Consider the following 21,898-nt stretch of genomic DNA (forward strand, 5'->3'; position numbering starts at 1 on the left):
TTTTAATTATTTATATAAATACTTAAACGTATTTACTTATTAATATATAAATATTTAATTTATATAGATTTAAATGATTTCTCAATGAGTTTAGCCATATCGTCACTATTTAATTTTGTAATTTGTTCCTTTCCTTTTTTGGACTCAGCTATTTACGTAATTGTAATGCATAACGTGTTGCATTCTCATGACTAATGCACGATGTTAAAAAAAGTTGGCTAATATTTGTATTTAGTGAGCTATTGAAGCTTTTTATTGCCCCGCGGCACAGCTCGGTTTTGAGTTGCGTTACGATTCGGTTAAGCCTACATGCGTGACAGACTGTCAGTCGGAGACAGTGTGACGGGCCTTGCTGGAGTTGCACTAGAATATAATCAAAACAATTGCTCATCGGGGTGTTATGTAAGTGTAGTGACTGCCTCAGACTCTGCCTCCGACACTGCCACTGCGACAGCTACTTCAAGCCATTGTTGTCGAGTTCGTGTGACTTTTCACAGCCAAACTCAACAAAAAAGGCGAAGCCAATGCAATGGGTAAAATCGTAATCTCCCAATTGCGTAATACTCTATGGAGCAAAGCTGGAAACGACTGGCTAATTAGATATTGTGGCAGCTCCGAAACTAAGCAATTCCTAATAAGCTGTAGCAAAGTGATTAGATATACTAATTCATATATATTCAAATGGTATATGTCAAATTAATTTCAAATAGCAAATATATTACTATGTGATTCCATTAACAAACAGGATATTTGATAGTCAATCATAGTTAGCAAAATGTGAATGAGTATAGCATATAGCACCTCAGATATGTATGGTATTGGTATCTTCAACTGAATGCAAATTAGCTAGATTTAACTAGATTAACTATAGTCTACATCAAAGACATGTCTTACAGTTAGTGTGAGCTACTTTAAGCTAAATACAGGCTATATTCTTGTCTAGCAAACGCTCAACTCAATATGGCAAATATAAAATAAGTTTTATCATTGGGAACCGCTTTTAATTATTCTTAATTTTTACAGGGTATTTTTCGCTGCTAAACGAAAAGGGACTGCCGACAGCCACGCAGTACGTCTCACTAATGCAGTTGGTGCGAGAGCGCGTCTACAAGTTTGCCTCGGTGGACAATATGCCCGCCTTTACAGAGTCCTCTCCGCCCGGAGGTGCCAACGGGGCAACCAGTCCCACCCACGAGGGCTGCTTGCCCAGCATCAAACAAAGGCCGCAGTACGTGAAGACGACGGCCAGGGGCGGGCAGGTGTTTCGGTTGCTCGCTGTATTTGAGGACGGCAAGCAGGAGCATCACGGTATGCAGCAGCAACACCATCAGCATCATCACCAGGCGAGTGTCTTGAACAGTATGTCCAAGTCGAATTTAATAGCGGGCCGGGACAAGGAGAAGGGACGCTATGCACAGCTGCTGAACGAGCAAAGGCAGGTGATGTATGTGCCGCTGGCGACCAAAGGAAAGTTCTACGAGATAGAGCCGGGCATACCGCAGTTGCTTCAAAAGATGGGCGACACGCAGCGTAAGCTGAATCCTGAGTGTGTATATAGACTAGGAGTGTTGGTGGCAGCGGCTAAGCAGTTGCCTCTAACGCTGCGCTACATTTCGGGACCCGCTGGCGCTGAAATCCCTGAGCATCTGTGCATTAGTCGTGTGAGTCGGGAAGATGTCATCATTGGCTGTCCGCTGGAGGAGTTGGATGGAAGTGGTCAGGTGCAACCGCAACAGCAGCATCAGCTTCAGCTGCGTAAACTCTATGTCAGCCGAGAGATGCAGCTGCTCAAGTGCTTACTGGGCTTCGATACGGAACAGCGCATGCTGGCCAATGCTCAAGTGCAAAACATTCTGAAGTTTTGTCAATTCAATTGCGATCAGTTTCTCAAGCTGGTGGAGATTGAGCTGATGCAGCCGAACGAACGCTCGAGCAGCAAATCGCGTGAAGGCCTCAAAATTCTAAAGCCTTTGCATTTGCCCAAGTTGTTACGCCGCGAGAAGAGCGGCATGACAGCCACGGCGGCTCATGAGAAGGAAGATTCCATCATTTTTCTAAGCAAAACGGACTTGGAGCAGCTGGAGGCTAAGGAGGCGGCGGCAGCAGCTGCAACAGTTAGCGAAGCATCCAGTCAGATCGCCTCTAACCGCATTTCGGAGCGCATGAAGGTATTTCAGTCCACCAAAAAGAAATGGTTTCGCAAGCAGGAGCAGCAGCAACAGCAGCAGCAGCTGGATAAATCCCAGACGGAACTCCAGCTGGATGTGCAGGCCAAACGCTTGAGTATGGAGCGCTATACGGATATGTCAAAGCTGTTGCAGGAGCGCTTTGGTAATGAGGAAGCACTTGTTACTTCGGCTGACACTCAATCGCTTCACAGCGAAACGGAGACTACGACACTAAGCCATAGCATAGAACGTAGTTCGATGCCCAAGTCCTTGGATACCCTGCTTCAGAAATCGATGTCCCTGCAGGACATTGAGCTGCTGAATGGACAGCGTGAACAGCATCGACCAGATCTGCTCTCAGCGCACACGGATGCCATTAGCGAAGCTGGCAATGAATTGGAGGATGTGGAGAATCAGACACCACCACCGCAATCCTTCATCACGGAGAAGCTTTACAATGAATTTCATGTGAAAACACGTCAGTACAGCAAATCTTCCGGTAGTTTGCACCAGTTGCGACATTTTTCGCTGCCCCAAAAGATGCAGCTTCACGAATCGGAGCCCGAGAAGCGTAACCAGACGCAATTCCGTGCCCAGCAACAGCTCCAGTTGGGCAAGGAGCCCATCACAGGACGACGTGCAGCAGGTGGCGTTTCCTTGCTAGGCGGCTTGGTTGCCCTCTCGCCTGCACCACTGGTTTCGCCCACTTCTTTGGTGGAAGATGATCTACCGTACTCCAGTGTACGTGACTCTCTGGTCATGTCTAGTTTGGATAGCTCGGAGCAGCAGAGGGACTCAGCGCCCATTATGCCTGCTGCCTTGGACTATGCTAAGGAAAATATCTATGCCGAGATTTGCGCTTCGCACACCTGTGATAGCTTCTCGGGTGCTACTCAACTGACCCAGTTGCCACCACACCATAACGATAAAGCGGATGATGGAGCTGATGCAGTGGATGATGATGGGGACTACGCCTCGCTCAAATATCAGCCGAACGGATCGCAATCTGTCAGTCGGGTGGATATTAACTGTCCCGCTGCTAACAACGCGATCAGCTATCACACGGTATACCTAGGCGAGGAGCCACTCGGGGAGCAGCATGTGACCACCGTGGAGCTAGCTGGCGAAGATAACATATACCATACGCTCAAATGATGATTCTTGTGATTTCGGCACCGACGCTTAGCCGGCGCCCAAGAGTTAATCTGAATGTGAAAGGACAATGCGAATTCTAGAATATATTTATATGTATATCTATTTTATTTACAAAGCACTCGTAAAACGAACAAAACTGAAAAATAATACACATATATACATACAATTTATGTAAAGCAAAACCTCTATAGAGCAGGCAACATTAGAAAGACCCATATAGTAAATAGGTGTAGAGTTACCCAACTGGGGAAAAAAGTATTTCCAAGAAAAAACCCAATTTGGTACTGTATTAAAGGATACAAAAAAAAACTAAAATGTAAAAAGTTTCGGATATGTTATGTTTCTTTGTTTATGCGAAAATTGAAAAAAGGAAGGAAGAGTCAATTTGTGGAAAGTCTATGAATTTTTGCTGATCTTAGTAATATTTTTGTTGAATAATTGAAAAAGCATTTGGAAGGAATTTAAATTTGTGTAACTTAACTGAAGTTTGAATAACTGAAAAAATAATTAAAAATAATTTTAATTTTTCAAAAGCTTGTTAATACTAAAAGCTTTATAAATTCCAAATTGGCTTTAAAATTTGCTTTTTAAATTCAAATGAATTGTGAAAACAAATTTTAAAAATAGCCAAAAAAATAATAATTTTGGTGCATATATACAATTTTTCTTAAATTATAAATAGTAAGCAAAAATGAATTGATTAATGATTTACATTTCATTATTCTACTTTTGTTGGTACTTATTTCCTTTTTTCCTTATGGGTTTTATCTATCATATGTATTATTGAGTAGACTGTAGTTGTAAGCGAGAAACTTGTCATAAAATTGAAGAACTTTATTCTCTGCTCTACCATTATAACTTGCAGGCACGCCCCACCCCGCCCGCTCAGCTGGCTAAACCTAAACATAAAAAATGAGATCAAGAAATGACAACTCAATTTGTAATATTATATTATATAAGGAATAGAAGACAAGCAATTTGTATTGTATATAGGATTAATGAAAAACTCTCGAAACACACGCATAAAATGTCAAATGAAACTGATTGTTGAAAACTTGCAATATTATACAATTGTATACATAACTAAAAATATCATATTTATATATAAATATATATACATATATATATATATATATATATATATATATATATATATATATATATATATCTTATATATATATATTATATATATATATATATATATATATATATATATATATTATATATACAACTAATTTAATGTATTATCTATATGCTTAGATGTTAGATATATCATGTGTAGAAATCTTAGCGCAAACTTAAGGTATTATTAGCTTATAGGCAATCAACAAGTCAAATCAAATCATAAGCGATATAAATACATATACATATATGTGTTTATGTAATATAAAGCTTGCAATTTTAGGACTAACTATATTTTGGTCCACTGTTAAACGATCTCTCGTATTTGTCGCTCTGTTTAATATATACACATAGATATATCCTCTATTTTTTTTGGCACAAACGGTACGGCATGATCAAAAATGTCTGTATATAAAAGCTGTAAAAGTTTGTCTGTTTGTCCGTTTATAATTTATCAGTTTTTGTTTCCTCCTATGAATAACTAGCTAAGTCGCAAATGAAATAAGTTCTAGTCCTCAGTTATATATGCATTGGTTCTATATATACATGTGCACATGTATATCTATATATAAACATATATTTATATATATGTATACAAATATTTCGTAAGACGTGCCTAACTGTGCGAGCGTTTCGGCCAGGCTGAAAGAAATGCAAATTGTCTATGGACTCTCGTTATTTTAAATTAAATATTTAGCAAAGAATTTATTTTTAATTCGATTTCAATTTTGATAGTTATCGATTACTTTCTATCTACATTTCTATATTTTAAGATTATGTCCACTTAATACAAGCATAAATTATGATTTACAAAAACAACAATTATGTTTTTTCTTTAAAAATATTATTTACATATTACTGTTATTTATTTATTTACTGTCTATGTCTTCAGTTTCTTTTCAACTGCAGCCACAATCAACTGTAAGTAGGCTTTATATTTAGAGTATATAGACTATATATAAGATATATATTATGGAAAACCCTGTAAAAACTAAAGCAATACTCACAAAAAAGCTATGATACTAGTTGTAAAGCCGATTCAGCTAAATGCAATTTGGATGCGTTTACAAAACTAAGAGAACTAAAGCATACATATAGGAATAATACTATATAGATACATTGTATGTTTTTTCTTGGTAGATACTAAGTCAGGCTTCACTGTAGCGCAAGGGTGATACAATGTATGTTTGTGTGAATAGAGTTGATAGAAGCTATAAGATTTGTACATAACAAACTACCCGCCAGCATATATATGTATATATATATCTATATATATATATATAGTATATGTATATGTATGTATATATATACACATATTTGTATACAAATTGGTGTGATAAATCAATGTCTAACAGATTATATAATCTAGTTGAGTAAACGCAGTTTTGAGTTTGCTTTTAGAGCACAATATACGTACATAAATATATATATTATTATAGATATATATTATTCACAAATTCGTCTAATAACAAGAACAAGAATAAGAAGAAGAGGGGATAACAAACTAACTTTGCTTTAATGTGAAACATACAATACATATTTAATGTCATCTAAAAAGATTAGAAAGTTTAAGCATTTTTCGAAAGCTAAGCAAAGCAATTTTCAGGGATTTTTAAATGGAAAGGCACAAAATACAAATATGTAAGGATAGTTTTTCTGGTCAAAACGAAGAAACTAGCGCCCTAAATGCCGCCCGTAGGACTTTTGAAGCAGTTAAGATAATTATGAACCGGGTTAAGATCAAGTTTCGAGATCCATGCAGAAGCAATACAGTTTTTCAATATACCCCAGAACTTAAAAAATTAAATATGTATATCAAACACACACATTTACAATTTAGTATTCATGTTTTATTCGGTGTCTATGTTAATCCCTAGAAATGAGAATTAATCAATTTAGAATTCAAGCATTAGTAGCTCCTTAAATGTCAACAAAACCAAAAAAAAAAGAATCAAGCTAACTAAATATTATATTATACTATATTACACAAGTTGAGGATATATATATATATATATATATAAATAAATAAATATATATGTATATATATATATATATATATATACATACATATATATATATATATATATATATATATATATATATATATATATATATATATATATATATGTATATATATATATATATATATATATGAATTCTCAGCACTTCTTGAATGCTGTTCCCAAAGTTTAGGTATTATTCACAATGTGTAACAAGATCACAATGATACGGATAAGGCATAACGATGTATTGAGAAGCCAAGTCATGGGACAAGGCAAGACTGAAATGATACAAAAACATGAAGTGTTTGGTAATGGGTACACAAAAAATATATAACTGATACTGATATTATTGTTGTAGTAGATCCTTTGATAAGTATAAAGCAGATAAAGTCAAAATCCTCTTTTTAGTAGCTTGAGTGAGCCCCGTTTAAACGTCTCCAACCAACTCTTAGCATACAAAAAAATATATATATATATGTATATACTTATATATATATATATAACTGAACTTTTGGCAAACACAAACAATTTCAATATATACAAAATGAAATGCATGAATATAGTAATAAAAATTTGAACACTTGCGTTTATACTGTGGGACTTGATTTAAAATAATTTATTCACAGCACATATGTAACTATGCTGCCTTCGATTTGTATGCTTACTGAATTTCTGCATAGCACATTTTAAACTTGCTTATGGAAAAATCTTAGTGAGAGTTTCAGTTCAGTGAGAGTTTATTTTCGAATGTTTAGGTAAAGTGAATAAAGGCTTTATTAAAGCTTGCCATTAAAAGCTATTTTAATTGCTTTGAAGCACTTGTAGGGGGTTTGTTTATGTGGGCGCCAGAATTCAAATTGGATAACAGCACGTTATACTAACAGATCCATTAAATAACGGAACTGTTCTTTGCATAACCAATTGAGTCACTTAACATGTGCGTAACCTACCGACTTTTTGGCAGTCTTGTCGAATTTAAATTAACAGATTCTGTTAATCTGACTGCTAAGAGTGAACTCACTGTAAACCGAATGTTAGAATGCTGTCCAAGTGAAAGAGCTGCTAAGGCAAATATTCTATATATAAATAAATATAAAGAGCTTGTTCGTTAGGTATTTGGTTTTTATTCTGCACATACATATACTGACATACTGACATACTTACTGAATTTCTGCATAGTACATTTTAAACTTGCTTATGGAAAAATCTTAGTGAGAGTTTCAGTTCAGTGAGAGTTTAGTTTCGAATGTTTAGGTAAAGTGAATAAAGGATTTATTAAAGCTTGCCATTAAAAGCTATATTTTAATTGCTTTGAAGCACTTGTAGGGGGTTTGCTTAGGTGGGCGCCAGAATTCAAATTGGATAACAGCACGTTATACTAACAGATCCATTAAATAACGGAACTGTTCTTTGCATAACCATTTGAGTCAGTTAACAGTGTGCGTAACCTACCGACTTTTTGGCAGTCTTGTCGAATTTAAATTAACAGATTCTGTTAATCTGACTGCTAAGAATGAACTCACTGTAAACCGAATGTTAGAATGCTGTCCAAGTGAAAGAGCTGCTAAGGCAAATATTCTATATATAAATAAATATAAAGAGCTTGTTCGTTAGGTATTTGGTTTTTATTCTGCACATACATATACTGACATACATACTAATTCATATATTGTTTTCATTATAGTTCTCTATTAGTTTCATCTTTTTTTCGTTTTCTCTTTCGGTTTAGATTTTGTTTTTTATTATTTGCCCATTTTTCTTAGCTGTTGCATTTTCTTTGAAATCCGATTTCTGGGTACATGGTACATTTGACGATTCTTAATCTTGATTTCTTTCGGAATTATTGTTCAAATGTTGCATTAGTTGTTGCTGTTAAAAAAGTGCCTTAAGAAGTGAGATAAGAATCGATCATAAAATCGTGTAAATTTAAATAATAAATAATTTCTTAAATGATTAGTTATTGCATTGCGATCAAGCAGAATTGAAACATTTTTCCGCTTACAGACGACAGACCACAGACTACATTGCTTAAGAGCTGTCTTTAAACATAATCCGACAACATTCGTCTCCTACTTTTTGTTCCTTTTGGGCTTACGTGGGCCATTTGTTATATTTGGTATTCGAGTTTTATGCGCCCTGCTGCATCGACCTTCAATTTCGGGTTACATACATATCTAATTAGTTTCGTAAATATGCTATATCTGTACACATATAATATTCCCGCTGCTACACTGGCCCTGCACGAGGATTAACTAGAGCTGTATGAATATTATGACAGTTGATCAACTAAACGACGGCGTTCTCTTTGCTGCTCTCTCTTTTGCTATCAATTTGATTTAATTTCATTTCGTGTAGTTTACTTTAGTTTAGTTATTGTTTATAAATACTTTTATTATTTGTTGTATATTTTTTGTAACGATATGTTTGGTATACAAACTTTATAATACCCTGGACTGACTAATTACGGTTTTAGCTTTTGACAGCGCGCGAAATGTCAATTGGTAAATTTATCATTTGCCGAGCTTGCCATAGAGAAGTAAAGAAATATATATAAATCTGTATACATATATATATATATATATATATATATATATATGAAAACCGCCAATATATATATATATATTTCTAATCGGAAAATAGACACTGAAAGCTTTTTATACGGTTCGCAGTCATGCTGGGATACACAGGAAACTTCAAAAAGTCAAAGGTGGCAAAAGAAAATATCTAAATTGTTCGCTTTGTTGTGGCACATTCAAAATAGAGTATTTAGTAGCTACACACACACACTCATCAACACACACACACACACACACACACATGCACATACACTCCCTCACAAGCATACTGCACTATATATATATATAGCTTATTTGTGGCTGCAGAAATCCTAACTAAAATCATAACTAATTTGTTTTACTGGCCCAGTTTTGAGGGACTGAGCACCAGCTCCGGCTCCAGTTTGCTGGGCAGCAGCAGCAGCTGCTGATTGCCACGCCCCATTGCTAGACTGGCGGATGACGGCTGTGATTTGTGACCCGCTGAAGTCGCAGTTCTTGCTGCAGCTGACGACGTTGCGGCTGTCATCGAGTGGGCCGTCGCTGGCCTGTGCAGTGGCTGCAATATGCTCAGACTTGTTGTGGCCAGCCTCGATTGAGACTCCAGCACCTGGCCGGGTATGTTGCTGGTTGTTGCTCCTTCTGTTGCTGCTGCTGTTGCTGTTGCAGCGGTTGGAGGCGCTGGTAGTGGCAGCAAACTGATCGTCGTTGTCGTGGACGTTGACGTTGCTGTACGACTGGCAGGCATGCCATATGCGCTGCTGGAGCCAGTTAGAGTCATGCCCAGTGGGCCGCGTACTGTGGCTGTCGCTGAATATGTGTGCGGCAGCGCTGGCGGCAGATCGTAGCTATTGGGCTGCGACTGGGAGCTGGTGAGGCGTGTGTTGTAGTTGTTGCTGTAGCTGCTGTTGCTGCTGCTGTTGCTGTTGCTGTTGCTGGTGGTGGGCGTCGTCTTGGGCGTGGCGCCCGTAGAGACGCCCGGACGTGCTGCACTAAATGTTGCCGTTGAGCTTTTGAGCCGGGGTATGGCGCCGCTGCTGCAGCTGCTGGGCAGTGCTATGGGCGGGGGCATAGGCGTGGCGGCTACTGTGGGTGTGGCTGTGTCCATAAGCGAGGTCTCCTCCACAATGACAACGCCATCGAGTGAGTCTCGGACAGTGGACGAGGAGGACAATGACTGTGATTGCTCCAGTTGTGGCTGTTGCTGTTGCAGCTGCAGCTGTTGCTGCGACTGCTGCCTCTGCTGCTGCAGTGCAACGCGTTGACGCAACAATTTGCTATTGGGTCTCTCATCTACGGTTGTTAGGGTTGTTGCTTTGGTGGTACTACTCGTAACGGCAGTTGTTGCTGTTGTTGTTGTTTTTGTTGCTGATGTTGCAGTTGTTGCAATTGTCGCTGTTGCACGTTTAGCAGTCTGCTGCTGCAGTTGAACACTCTCCTCCTGCTCCTCATCGCTCATCTCACACATATTGAGCGCCGTTTGCAACTTTTTCATCTCAAGTGGCGCATCAGCTGTCAAATATATATATAAACAGTTTAGATTCAGTTTCGAGTTGCAGGAAGTAAAGGTATTTCATGTATTCACTGACCTCCCATGTGATCCATGCTCTCCGGCTCGTTTATAATGGGCACCACGCGGTTTATGGCCGTCTTCTGTTCGTTCTGCATGAAGAGCGATGTTGTTGCTATTTGACGCAGTGCCTCCATGCCCTCATTGAGCATCTTGCTCTGACTGCGCTTGTGTGCAATTGGATATTTTGGCTGAAAACAAAAAAAAAACATAAACATAAAACTGATAATAACTCGAAAGTTAACATTCATATATACGTATTTAAGTGCAATGTTAAAAGACCCAGAGCTTTCGCGCCACTGTTAAGAGGCTTTCTATGTTAGCTAACAGATCTAACAGTCACAGTTTCATGGTCTGTTATGTTAGCATGAATGGTTAACAGACAAATATCCGTGTGATGCGTTTTACATGCCAATCTGTTTAATCTTAAAGTCAATTGACGTGATGCTTACACCTGATGCAGTGCCAAAAAACATGTGGCAAAAATATACAAGTAAGACTTGACTAGGAGATTGACATGCGTTTTCAAAGATACTAGCCAGCTTTAATCTATATACGACAACACTTTCAGCTCGAGCTCACATCTTCACAATCAAAAAGTATATTACAATAATCCCTTCAGTATTAGAGTCTGCTTCCTTTGCACGACCAGACGCCAGCTACTCACGGCTTCTACCACTCCCTTAACTTCGTGTGATCAATGTAAATAAAAAACTGAAGTACCGACTGCCATTTCGAACAGAAATTAATTGCAGTGCAGATTCTATTTATAGATTACATTTTCGGCCAACGATCCAAGCACCCTGTTCCGTTTAATATGTGGAGTATCTCCAATTACAAAACTTTTCAACATATTGGATATGTTTGCAAGTGAAATTCGATTTGTTTTTATTTTTGTGAAATCTAAGCCGATATCCATAATATAAGGAAAATAAATATATAGTGTACATTTTACATTAAACTATATGCTAAATTTGGGGACTTTAGCTTTAACGATAATTAATCGATTAATTGATAATTTAATCGATTTCATGGAAACAGCCAGTCATTTATTATGTATAAATAAATTGGATCTACGCTTATTATACACATCTATGAGATATAGGTTACGGATTTGCTTTATACATTTTTGCTATTTGTTTTGTACATCGGAAGGCAGCTTTTCTTTGTCATCCAGCCTTCTTCTAAGAATCATATCGAGTCTACATACATACAACAACCTTACATCAATACATAGATTAGGATCGTATTGAACTGCTTGAGTTAGGCACCCATTAGCGTATGCTAGCCACTGGATTGACTAATGTTATTCTATGGAATTCCAGAAATTATCCATTAAGTTTTAAATGTATTGAATGTTTGGCTCTTTAAAGACACTATCAACTGCTCAAGAGTGCACCAAAATCCAGGTAGGTTAAATGAGCGCAGTCCGAAAATGTTAGCTGACTAACAGAATTCTATTTTCAATTATTTACTGTCTCTTAACAGCAGTTACTGTTTACCCTACAACACTACATGCCATGTGTATACGTACCCCATATAAAATGCTGTTAAGTTGGTGTAAAATGGTAAAATGTTAAAATGGTGTAATAAGAATAAAAGATGGCGAATAACAGACAATGTTATTGACGAGCCAATTGCATATGATGTTCGGCTGAGAGGATCGGCGAATAACAGACAACGTTATTGATGAGCCAATTACATATGATGTGCTGCTGAGAGGATCGGCGAATAACAGACAATGTTATTGACGAGCCAATTGCATATGATGTGCTGCTGAGAGGATCGGTTTACCGTTTAAACTTTGTGCTGGCAACTAAAGAAGCGGACTCGATTGCAGAACAGAAAGTAATTAATAATTTTCCAGATATTTGATCTATGTTTGGAACTGATTTCTGCTGAAAGTATTGCCACAACTCTTTGGTTTCTTCGCTCAGTTATTTTTGTACACTATCTTCTAAGCTCATCGTATGATACTTTTTATTTACTTTTTATTATGAATCTTAGCTTAATTATCTGTGCCCACTTACCTGTATAGAGGGTCCACGAGCTATGGAAACGCGCTTGCTCTCGTTGCGGAGCAGGGATGTCGTGTGATCCGCATCGATCTTATTTCCATTTTTCTTGCGCGCCTTCTTGCTGGATGAGATGCAGTGGGATGGGCAAATGCAGAAGAGGATGCGTAAAATGCAACAGATCAGACCCAAACCTGAATAGGGAAGAGTCTAAATGTGATGAATTGCGATTTGTGGAATGGATGTAACAGTTATATTGCCTATTAGAGAGGGCCCTATAAGTCTTAGCTCCACTGTTTTAAAACCCTTCTCGCCGGTGCCGACAAACGCAATGACCAGGCCCAATGCAACGGTTCCCAGGCCCACATATAGAAAGGCATTCGCAAAAGTACTGGGTCCTCGTAGTACGCCTAGAAAGTCCTCATCGTCCGAGGAACCGCCTAATGAGGCATCTTGGATCTGCCAAACAAAACATATATACATATATATATGTATATATATATGTATATATATATATATAATATTAGTGGAATTTCTGATGATATTCGAGTGCTGTCCCAATGCAAATATAATTGTGATCTTCTAAATAATGACCCATTATACGATAAGAGCATGTTAGTATTACAAATACTAGGTACTTCCAGCTAGATGTACGATTTTTGTACATTTGTGAATTACTTTTTATATTATAAATTATTATCGATGCTTAATAATAATTTTTTCAATTTAATTTTTCTTTAGTTTTGTCAGTTAGAATTGCCAATATTTTTCATAGGAATTTTTCATAGTTATCTCAGTTATAATTGCAATTTAGGGACAGCATTCGGGCAGTGTTTTGAAATTTAAAGGAACAGCATGAAAATCGTAGTCAATGTGAAAATGTATGTTTTTTTGGTCACTTTGGGGCTTGATAAAGAAAATGGCAAATGGCTATTATAAGTTTTAGTAATCCTCAAGCCACCTAGCGTCAAATGCGCTGAACATTTGCGAGAGAGGAAGGACAGAGCGAGATGTGATCGAGAAAAAGAAAATATATAAAAAATGCACTTGGAAAGGGAAAAGGCGGTGTGTGAGAGATTCAGAGAGAAAAGAGAATTTCACAAATTGCTGATTGCTGATTGGTGATTCGGTGATTCGGTGATTGGGTGACTGCTGCATTGCTGCTGCAGCTATATATAGATATATATGGTTCGATTTAAATAGGTAGTTCTTAGTTAATGGATATGTACACGGCGCTAAGTGAGTGGCTCTACGTGATGAACTTACTCTATTGCGCTTCACCCAGCGTCGATGGCAGGTGGCCTGCTGCTGTTGCTGCTCCTGGACGCTGCAGCGACGGCCGCGCTCCAGCCAGGCGGCCCGTCCCTGAGCGCACTGTGCAGATCGATATACATATATATATATATATATGGGCGTATATGTATATATATGTATATACATCAATCGTGTGGTGATCGGATGATCGATTTTAGGTATATGTGGACAACGAGAGCATACGAAACATCAAAAGGCGAGTTTATCGTTTATCGATTACAGCGATGACGACGTTTACGACGCACACACACAAACACACAGCCACCCACACACAAGCACACACACAGACGCACACGCAGATTTGTGGTGGTCGTGGTGTCGATGTTGTTGACGGTGGCAGCGGTGTTTGGTTGGTTGGTTGGTTGGTTGTTTTGGTGGTGTTGGTGGTGGGCAAATGCATAGAAAATATATACAGTTACTGTGGTTAGTTCAACTGTGAGAGCACGGTGGTTTATTTCATATTTATCTTTCAATTTTCTTTCAATTACTAATATATATAAATATTTATTCAAAAGCATACAGGAAAAGTAAATCAAAACAAACAAAAATATTACAAACTCATTTCAGAAGTTCAACGACTAATGCAAAAGCAATCAAATACATATATTTTTTGTTGTTTTTGTAATTCAGTCTCAAATTTCAATCCAATTTCATATTCAATTCAATATCATAAAACGATTTGATTGCGGTTTTGGGTTACGAGTTCGACATCAATTACAACAACAATAATTTAACAAGAAGAATGATAATTATAATAAAAATAAGGAGCAGCCAATTAGCTAAGGATTTTCGTTTCACTTTTCCTTGACTTTTCAGATATCTTTCATATTTGGTCGGTTTTCTTAAAAATGCATTAACACACATCGATTAGGCTTAAACAGCAAACAGTTAGGAAACAGATTAAGGAGAAAACACAGTAAGTTGTAATCGTAGGATACTTTGGTTAGGTAGAAAGAGTGAAAGTTGTAAAAAAAAGAAAAATTACTATAAACGGAAATGAAACTAATTAGGCTTAAGGCTAAAGAAGCAACTTGAACTGCATTCCAAATATTATTAAAGTAACCACAATTCCACGGGCTTAAGTATTTTATATAGAAACACAGATATGGTCATGCTGCACCTGAATATCGTAAAGTCATAAGACCCACAGCAAGCCACAGCTAATATAGTTATTTATATATCATTCAGCAAATGAATCATGCAAAATGAATAAGGCATGGAAAATCATAAGGAAATCTATTTGTCGGCGCCTTTCGATAAACAGAAGTTTACTAGGACTGCTCATTATTTGTTTCTATCTGAGTATTTGTTGCACTTAATCAATCCAGATATGACAGGTAATAAGCGTGATGTATGATATATGAGATTAATTTGTTTGCTTTTTAAGGTAAGCTTGCTGCTAGAGTCAGACAAACAGAAGTCAATGCCATTTTAAGCCACACACACACACACACACACACACACCCACTAATGAGCCGCGACTTGTGGACGTTACACAAAACCTCAAAACTCCATTGACTATGCCGATAAACCAGCCGCTGTCTCTAAGGCTGCCACAAAATATGCTGCGTGTTGGTAATAAGGCAAGTAGAATGACACACAAATACAAGCACACGTATACAGTGCGAGTGTCCTATATACAAGCGAGATATATAGGTGTCGCTTCTATATGTGGACATACATACAGTTTATATAGCATTCGGTGTATGCGAACGCCTCAGGCTGCACGCTCAACTTTCGTTTGCGCTTTTTAGACTTTGTTGATGCCCTGTAACTATTTGAAGGGGACTTAGAATAAAGGTCTTATAATAATAAATGCATGTGAGATATGCAGAAAGAAGGATCCATGAAGTTAAGTTTGTAGAAAATTAATAAATATATTTTTACTATTTTCTTTATATTTGTTTCCTAAACTTTCTGCTAATTCATTAATATCAACTTGCCTAAGTTAGATTGTGAATTTCTGTTCAAATACAGTGACAAATAGAAGAACTCGATATTTATCGATTTCGATTCTCTTACATTATGGGACATTGGAATAACTGCAAACAGCCAAAAATTTCAGAATGTGTGTCTTTGGATACTGTGCCCTTATATAAGAGACGGCAAAGTTCAGGGTATTATTTGGGCAGGCACTACTCTTTGTTTTTTAGTAGGATTTATATTTCTCATTTCTAGCTTCGTTTGCTTTCGTGTGCAAAATCGCTGTCGCATGGACACTATCGATCGGCGCTGTATGGAACTGTGTGGAGCCCCGACTGTCTGCTACATACATGTGTAAATATATACGTAAGCTGTAACTGTAACTGTAACTGCCCTTGACTCGACGTTATTCTGTTGATGTAGTCGTAGGTGTAATCAACAATTTGCGACTTTGATTGATGAATGACGGCAAGCACACAGCCCAACCTCTCATAACTGGCTAACACGCATTCACGCAGTCGAAAAGGAGGTTCAATAAACAAACTATATATACATAAATATATATATATATATTGCAGGTAACTTGCAGCTAACTTAATATACTAATTATCATTATTTACTTGTCCACGTGTCGCTAAAACATTTCCAGACATATTTTAGACTAAACAAATGGAAAGAATTTTTGCACACACTTTACAGTTGGCACGCTAGATGTTCATTAAACTTTAACCTTTGGCATTTAATCGTTGCGTATATCAGGTGTGTATACTCTATATTTATATACGTATATATAGAACGTCTCCTGCTAATAGAAGTTGTCGCATGCGACTTCTCTGTTAAACTCGCCAGTTTCTCTTATTTCGTAACGCAGCAAACTGCTAAAATTCGTTCGCTTTACCTGGATTTTGTTGTTGTTGTTTTTTGTTGAAAAAGCGCTAATGAACAGCGCACACGAACGCCATTGGCAACCAATCTGATGTCCACAATGTAGTCACTGCCTCAAAAGCTAATCGAAGTGCTGTCTGCCCTCTAATAGAATATCTAAGTTAGCTGCAGAGCTTAACAATTGCTTAAAAAATTCTTTTAATAATATTGAAAAATCCAAAAAATTAAAATCGTTTTTATAACAGAGTGAAGTATGCTGCATCATAATTTTTAGGTATATTAAGTCTGGGTTAAGTCTGGTAAGTTAGTCACAATTCTTGGAGCTAATTACAGCGCAACTTTTGTTTAATAATAATAATATGTAATTAGTTGTTGGCTGTGAGATTTGTTGCTCGCTTTGATTGTCGCCATTGATTTTGTTGTATAATAATAAATTGTTCTGTTGCCACAAATTAGCATGTACTTGCAGCTTGCTTCTGCCGGGTGGGGCTGGCGAGCTCCTCCCACAGCAGGAAATGTCCCACATTAATGACAGCAATTTATTTTGGTTCATTGATTGTTCCGATTGTTCAGATTGGTAAAGGGGCTTTGTTGACTCCGTACTTGTTGTAAACACACTGCCAGAATATATAATGACCTCTGCTTGATTTAAGACTTAATCATTAATCAACATCGTGCGCTTGTCGACATGATAATTCAGCTGACAATTGTGAATGTAATTGAGACCGGAAGTTCATATTGAATAGTCGGGGTTGACTGCTGGCAATGCTTAATGTTGTGATTGGGGAAGGTTCTGAATTGGAAATTTACTATTTATTGTTAAATTTACTATTTGAATACAAGGATTGCGAACACACTAAACCTCTTTAAAAGTATTGTATTCATACAAATTTTTGAAGTCTTACTGATATGATACACCAAGACAAATGTTGCACTGTTGGAAGATTTTCTTGAAAATTTTAAATTATTATAATTATTATTAGAGCCAAACTTAATACTTGTAGAGTACTAAAAATATATAAAAGCTGCCGAAGTGCCAAAGCTATTTTGCAAGTCTTCTAATAAATAGTAAGGATGAGTCTAGTCGACTCTAGTCGAAACAGAACTCAAATCAGTTCTAATGCAATTTGCTGTTACACTGACTGCAAATGTCTATGGCAGGCCACAAAAACTGGCAAGCAAATAGATATGTTTAGATATATGTATAGATTGGAAGGCCCTAGCTTAGCCCATAATTCAGCATGCATAACGTAGAGCACGTCCAGGTCTAGGTTCGGGGTTTGGCATGTGTGCAAACTTTATTATGCAGACTCGAGTCGACTCGTCTCGGCTCGAGTTGAGTCGAGAGTTGAACTGAATCAAGTGTGAAATGCACTTGAAAAACTCAGCAATCAAATGCGCTGCTGGCACAGGTAGCGTACAGGTGGGCTGTGAGCCAAGCTCTCTAGTTGCGCAGGCTAATGAAAAATGCAGCTGCAGCGGAAAGGAGCAGAGCAGCGGAAACAGCCGCAGTTGGCACTGACACACGGAAAAGCGCATAAAGATGGAAAAACGTAAAACTCACGAATGCCGCTTTAGACAATGCAGCTGAGTGGAAACTGGGGAAAGGGGCTTATAGAAGCTGCCGCTGCCATTCAGGGACACACACACACTGAGAGACATTACGGGCAATTTCACTAAATGACACTGAAAGCCACGCCCCATCCCGCACAGCCCGGCTCGCGTTGATGCTTCTTTTGTTTAGCTGTCGCAGCCCTGAGGCCCGAGTGCCTTCAAGGTGTTTGCAGCTCATGCGGCGAATTGGTTTTGTGTCTTTACAGCCAGCTTCAAAGTGGTTCAGGAGCAAAGGAAGCGGAGGTCCCCCAGTAAATATGCTACACAAATCAGCATTAAAGCGAGCTCCAGGTGTGAGGGAACAGTTCATTATGGCCAATAATAATGCTTTGGGTCACTTCAAAAGACTCAGCCGCAAGGTGACCTACTTGAAAGTCCTTCAAAGGACTGCTGCAGCAGCACATGCTTGACCATGATTCAAGCAGCAGTCGCAGAAAATATATCTACATATTGGGCAAATTGCAAAGGCAACTATATGTAAGGCTAGTCATAAATTGTGCATTGTCAACGCTTTGGGACATCCGTCGAAAATCCGTGTGATGCCAAGTAAACACTTTTCCCTGGATGTTCTCTTTTTTTTAACAATTACCACAGCCCTCCGCTTTATCAAATCGTAGACCCCTGCCAGCACAGCAGCAATGAAATTCAATTTAGAGTTTGTTAAACGCATAATGCCCCTAGAAACGCATGCAACACATGAGGCACACATGAAGGCAGCCACACGCTCACATAGAAATCAAGCGGAAATTGCAAAGAAAAACAGCTGCACTGACCGACAAAGAGAAAAAAGTATATATGAGTGAGAGAGAGATATATAGATTAAGAGAGAGAGAGATAGAGCAGAGCAAGTCAAGCTGAAAACAATTTTAAAGCAAAACCACAAAAGAAAAAATTGTTCCGAGTTCGCTTACGAAAGCAGGAAACGCCAGCAAGAGCGCAGATTGTATAATGAAATCGGAATCGGAATTGGACCAGTGGCGCATGGTCTGCAGATATGTTCATAGAGGGCTGACCCCAAGGGAAGGTAGAAAAGGGCCAAAGCATCTTTAACCATAGGCACCACAAATTAAAGTCGTTTTGTGGCTAAATGTGCTATGTATATAGATATATATATATATATGTATATTATATATATATATATATAAGTATATATATATGTAAGTTCTCTATTTCAATGCGAACGCACAGCGGAAACAAACGGTTACTTTAGCTTTTCTTTTGTGGCACTTCCGGCTATGAAATGCAAACGTCGTTTCAACTTTTTGTTCAGATACCCTGTACTTTAGTATATGTGTAAGGGGTATAATAGTTGCTTAAGTTAAGTTGTACCACAAATATCGTAATAATGTGTAAAATGCAACTCTTAACAGAAGATAAGAAATGTAAAAAATTTAAGTTCATTTTAATTTTTAGTCAACTTTAAAAGTTTTAAGTTTATATATATTTATGCAGACTTTTCCAGAGGGTAGCTGCTAATTGAATTATTTGTTTGAAAATGTCAAATGGTTGCTGAAAAGGCGAAGCTAATTGAAGCCATATCGTAGGTTGATTAAGAGAAAGAGAGAGAAAATAGAGCGGAAATATATATATATATAAATAGTGAGAGGGGGAAATAAGGAGAGCCATTTGTTAAGCCAGGCCAGACGGACTTAAGCCAAGACCTAAAAAAACCAAGCGGCCATTGATCAGAAAACCCTCGCATTTGGCTGCGCTCAATTTCACATTAAAGTGGAAGCGGCTTTCATAAATCACAAGGCGAAGAGTCAGAGAGGAAGACTGCAATAAGGGGAAGAGAGCCCTGAAAAATATGCTACATAATTTGTTCGCAATAAAATTTTTAAGAAACTGCTGCGCCAAGCACTAAAACTCACTTGACGGTGCTCAAGCAGAACAATGCAGTACGTAAAAGGGAACAGGGGGGTGTGGTAGGGGATTGGTAAGAGAAAGGAGTGAACCGTGTTATTTCAGTTCCATTTGATTGCAATGCTATACGCTTGATGCATTTTGCCTGAAGAATAGGTCTATGGCAGCAGCAAGCTTAATAAACTTTTCGCTTGAAATCGCGGCAGGCGAAAGTCAGATTTAGTGTAAGAAGTTCGTTGGGGTGTTATATAATAATGTTTCAAATACTTAGCTCGGTATTAATTACTTACTTGAACACTTTAAAATCAAAAATACATTTTTGAAGACTTCATTTAAGGCTTACCACAATGTTTAGACACGAACGTAAACAGGCGCGAGCGAGAAGAATTACACCGAAAATGTCAAGATTTTGTTTCTGATTGTACATGGGATAATTTATACGGATTTGATGGAAGACTGGAGCTCAGTGGCATACAGAATGCCTTGCATGAATCATATAAATGTTCATTGTGTGTGCCTATGTAAGTAAGGCCTAACAAATACCCTAGAATATTTCAAGAAAGCGTTGCCAAGGCCAAGAAAATAAAATAGTTTTTCGGAAAGTGCATTAGTTCAGTTAATTGTAAGTGAGTGTTAGCTTTTCCCATTGCGGCAGCAGGTTAGCAGCCCCAACGCTTGCCTTCATATAATTCGTCATGCAATTATTGACAGGCCCCACTTATCAAGCCATAAACATACAGAAAAGGGAAAATATTAAAAATAAAACAACAAATAATGGCAATTTTTTATAATTAAGCGCATGCGATCAACTCACAAATAGAGTTAACGACGGAGAAATAGAAATGTATATGTATATAGTTAAAGTGTGTGAGAGAGAGATAGAGATAGAGAGAGAGAGAGAGAGAGAGAAAAGAGAGGGAAAATAATTGTTTGCATATTTTTTCATAATAAAGAAGAGCGTCAGGCAATGCAAACATGCAGGAAAGGCAATATTTGTATTGGTTTATAAATAATACGATAGTTCGATAGTTAATTGGCCTGAACGATAGTTGCGATAGGCCAAACGTACACACGTACACTCTCGCGCACACACACACGCATACACACAAGCAGACTTAAGCTATGCTACTAAACCTAGCGCTAATATCTTAGTCACATAGAGCATGGGCCACAGCACAGTAAGACAGAGAGAGAGAGAGAGCGAGAGCGAGTGAGAGAGTGTGAGAGTTAAGAGTTGTACAATATTTATATATATAATTGATATTGAGAGCTTGACAGAGAGACAGAGAGAGAGATAGAGAGAGCGAGAGAAATACAGCGTTGCGATTAGACGTTTAGACACCAATATATTTAAAATGATATATTCTTTAGACTGTACCTAATTCTCGCTTCAATTTATCTACAATTTTTGGCAAGCGCGTTGCATACATTGAGTGAGTGAGAGAGAAAGAGAGAGAGAGAGATTCAGAAAGAAAGCGTATGATAAATTGTAATTTGATGTCGCGTACCTGCGTTGATAAAAAATTAAAGAGCAAGGTGTAAAGTGTGTACATGTGTGTGTTTGTGTGTGTGTGTATCTGAGTGTGTGTGGGTGTGTATTTTCTTTACTTTTTGTATTCGATTTTTGTGCGTGCCTCGAATAAAAAGAGCGAAAGAGAAAGAAAAAATAGAAGAAACGATAAGCAATTTGTATATCGTATCTGCATGTGTG

At 37.8% G+C, this 21,898-nt stretch overlaps 2 protein-coding genes across 6 annotated transcripts in view; one reads left to right on the plus strand and one right to left on the minus strand.

Annotated features, from left to right (window-relative positions):
* The window catches only part of LOC111594769, a 54,047-nt gene extending 50,335 nt beyond the window's left edge, over nucleotides 1-3,712 (plus strand). For both annotated transcript variants that reach the window (XM_023308218.2, XM_023308219.2), the window contains exon 7: nucleotides 1,024-3,712. In XM_023308218.2, coding sequence (XP_023163986.2) covers nucleotides 1,024-3,323 — 2,300 coding nt within the window. In that variant the 3' untranslated portion in view covers nucleotides 3,324-3,712. The remainder of the gene's footprint in view (nucleotides 1-1,023) is intronic.
* A 5,355-nt stretch (nucleotides 3,713-9,067) lies between these two features.
* Nucleotides 9,068-21,898, minus strand: part of LOC111594776 (mucin-5AC) — a 29,866-nt gene continuing 17,035 nt past the window's right edge. Inside the window, exons 2-6 of one of the 4 annotated variants that reach the window (XM_023308226.2) lie at nucleotides 13,855-13,962; nucleotides 12,849-13,047; nucleotides 12,604-12,782; nucleotides 10,593-10,764; nucleotides 9,068-10,515 (exon numbers count right to left, since the gene is read on the minus strand). In XM_023308226.2, coding sequence (XP_023163994.2) covers nucleotides 9,362-10,515; nucleotides 10,593-10,764; nucleotides 12,604-12,782; nucleotides 12,849-13,047; nucleotides 13,855-13,962 — 1,812 coding nt within the window. In that variant the 3' untranslated portion in view covers nucleotides 9,068-9,361. The remainder of the gene's footprint in view (nucleotides 10,516-10,592; nucleotides 10,765-12,603; nucleotides 12,783-12,848; nucleotides 13,048-13,854; nucleotides 13,963-21,898) is intronic. The other 3 variants (XM_023308227.2, XM_023308228.2, XM_023308229.2) reach the window with 3 other exon arrangements.

The sequence above is a fragment of the Drosophila hydei genome, unplaced genomic scaffold (genome assembly GCF_003285905.1).
Source record: "Drosophila hydei strain 15085-1641.00,03,60 unplaced genomic scaffold, DhydRS2 tig00000149-arrow-pilon, whole genome shotgun sequence".
Classification (NCBI taxonomy): domain Eukaryota; kingdom Metazoa; phylum Arthropoda; class Insecta; order Diptera; family Drosophilidae; genus Drosophila; species Drosophila hydei.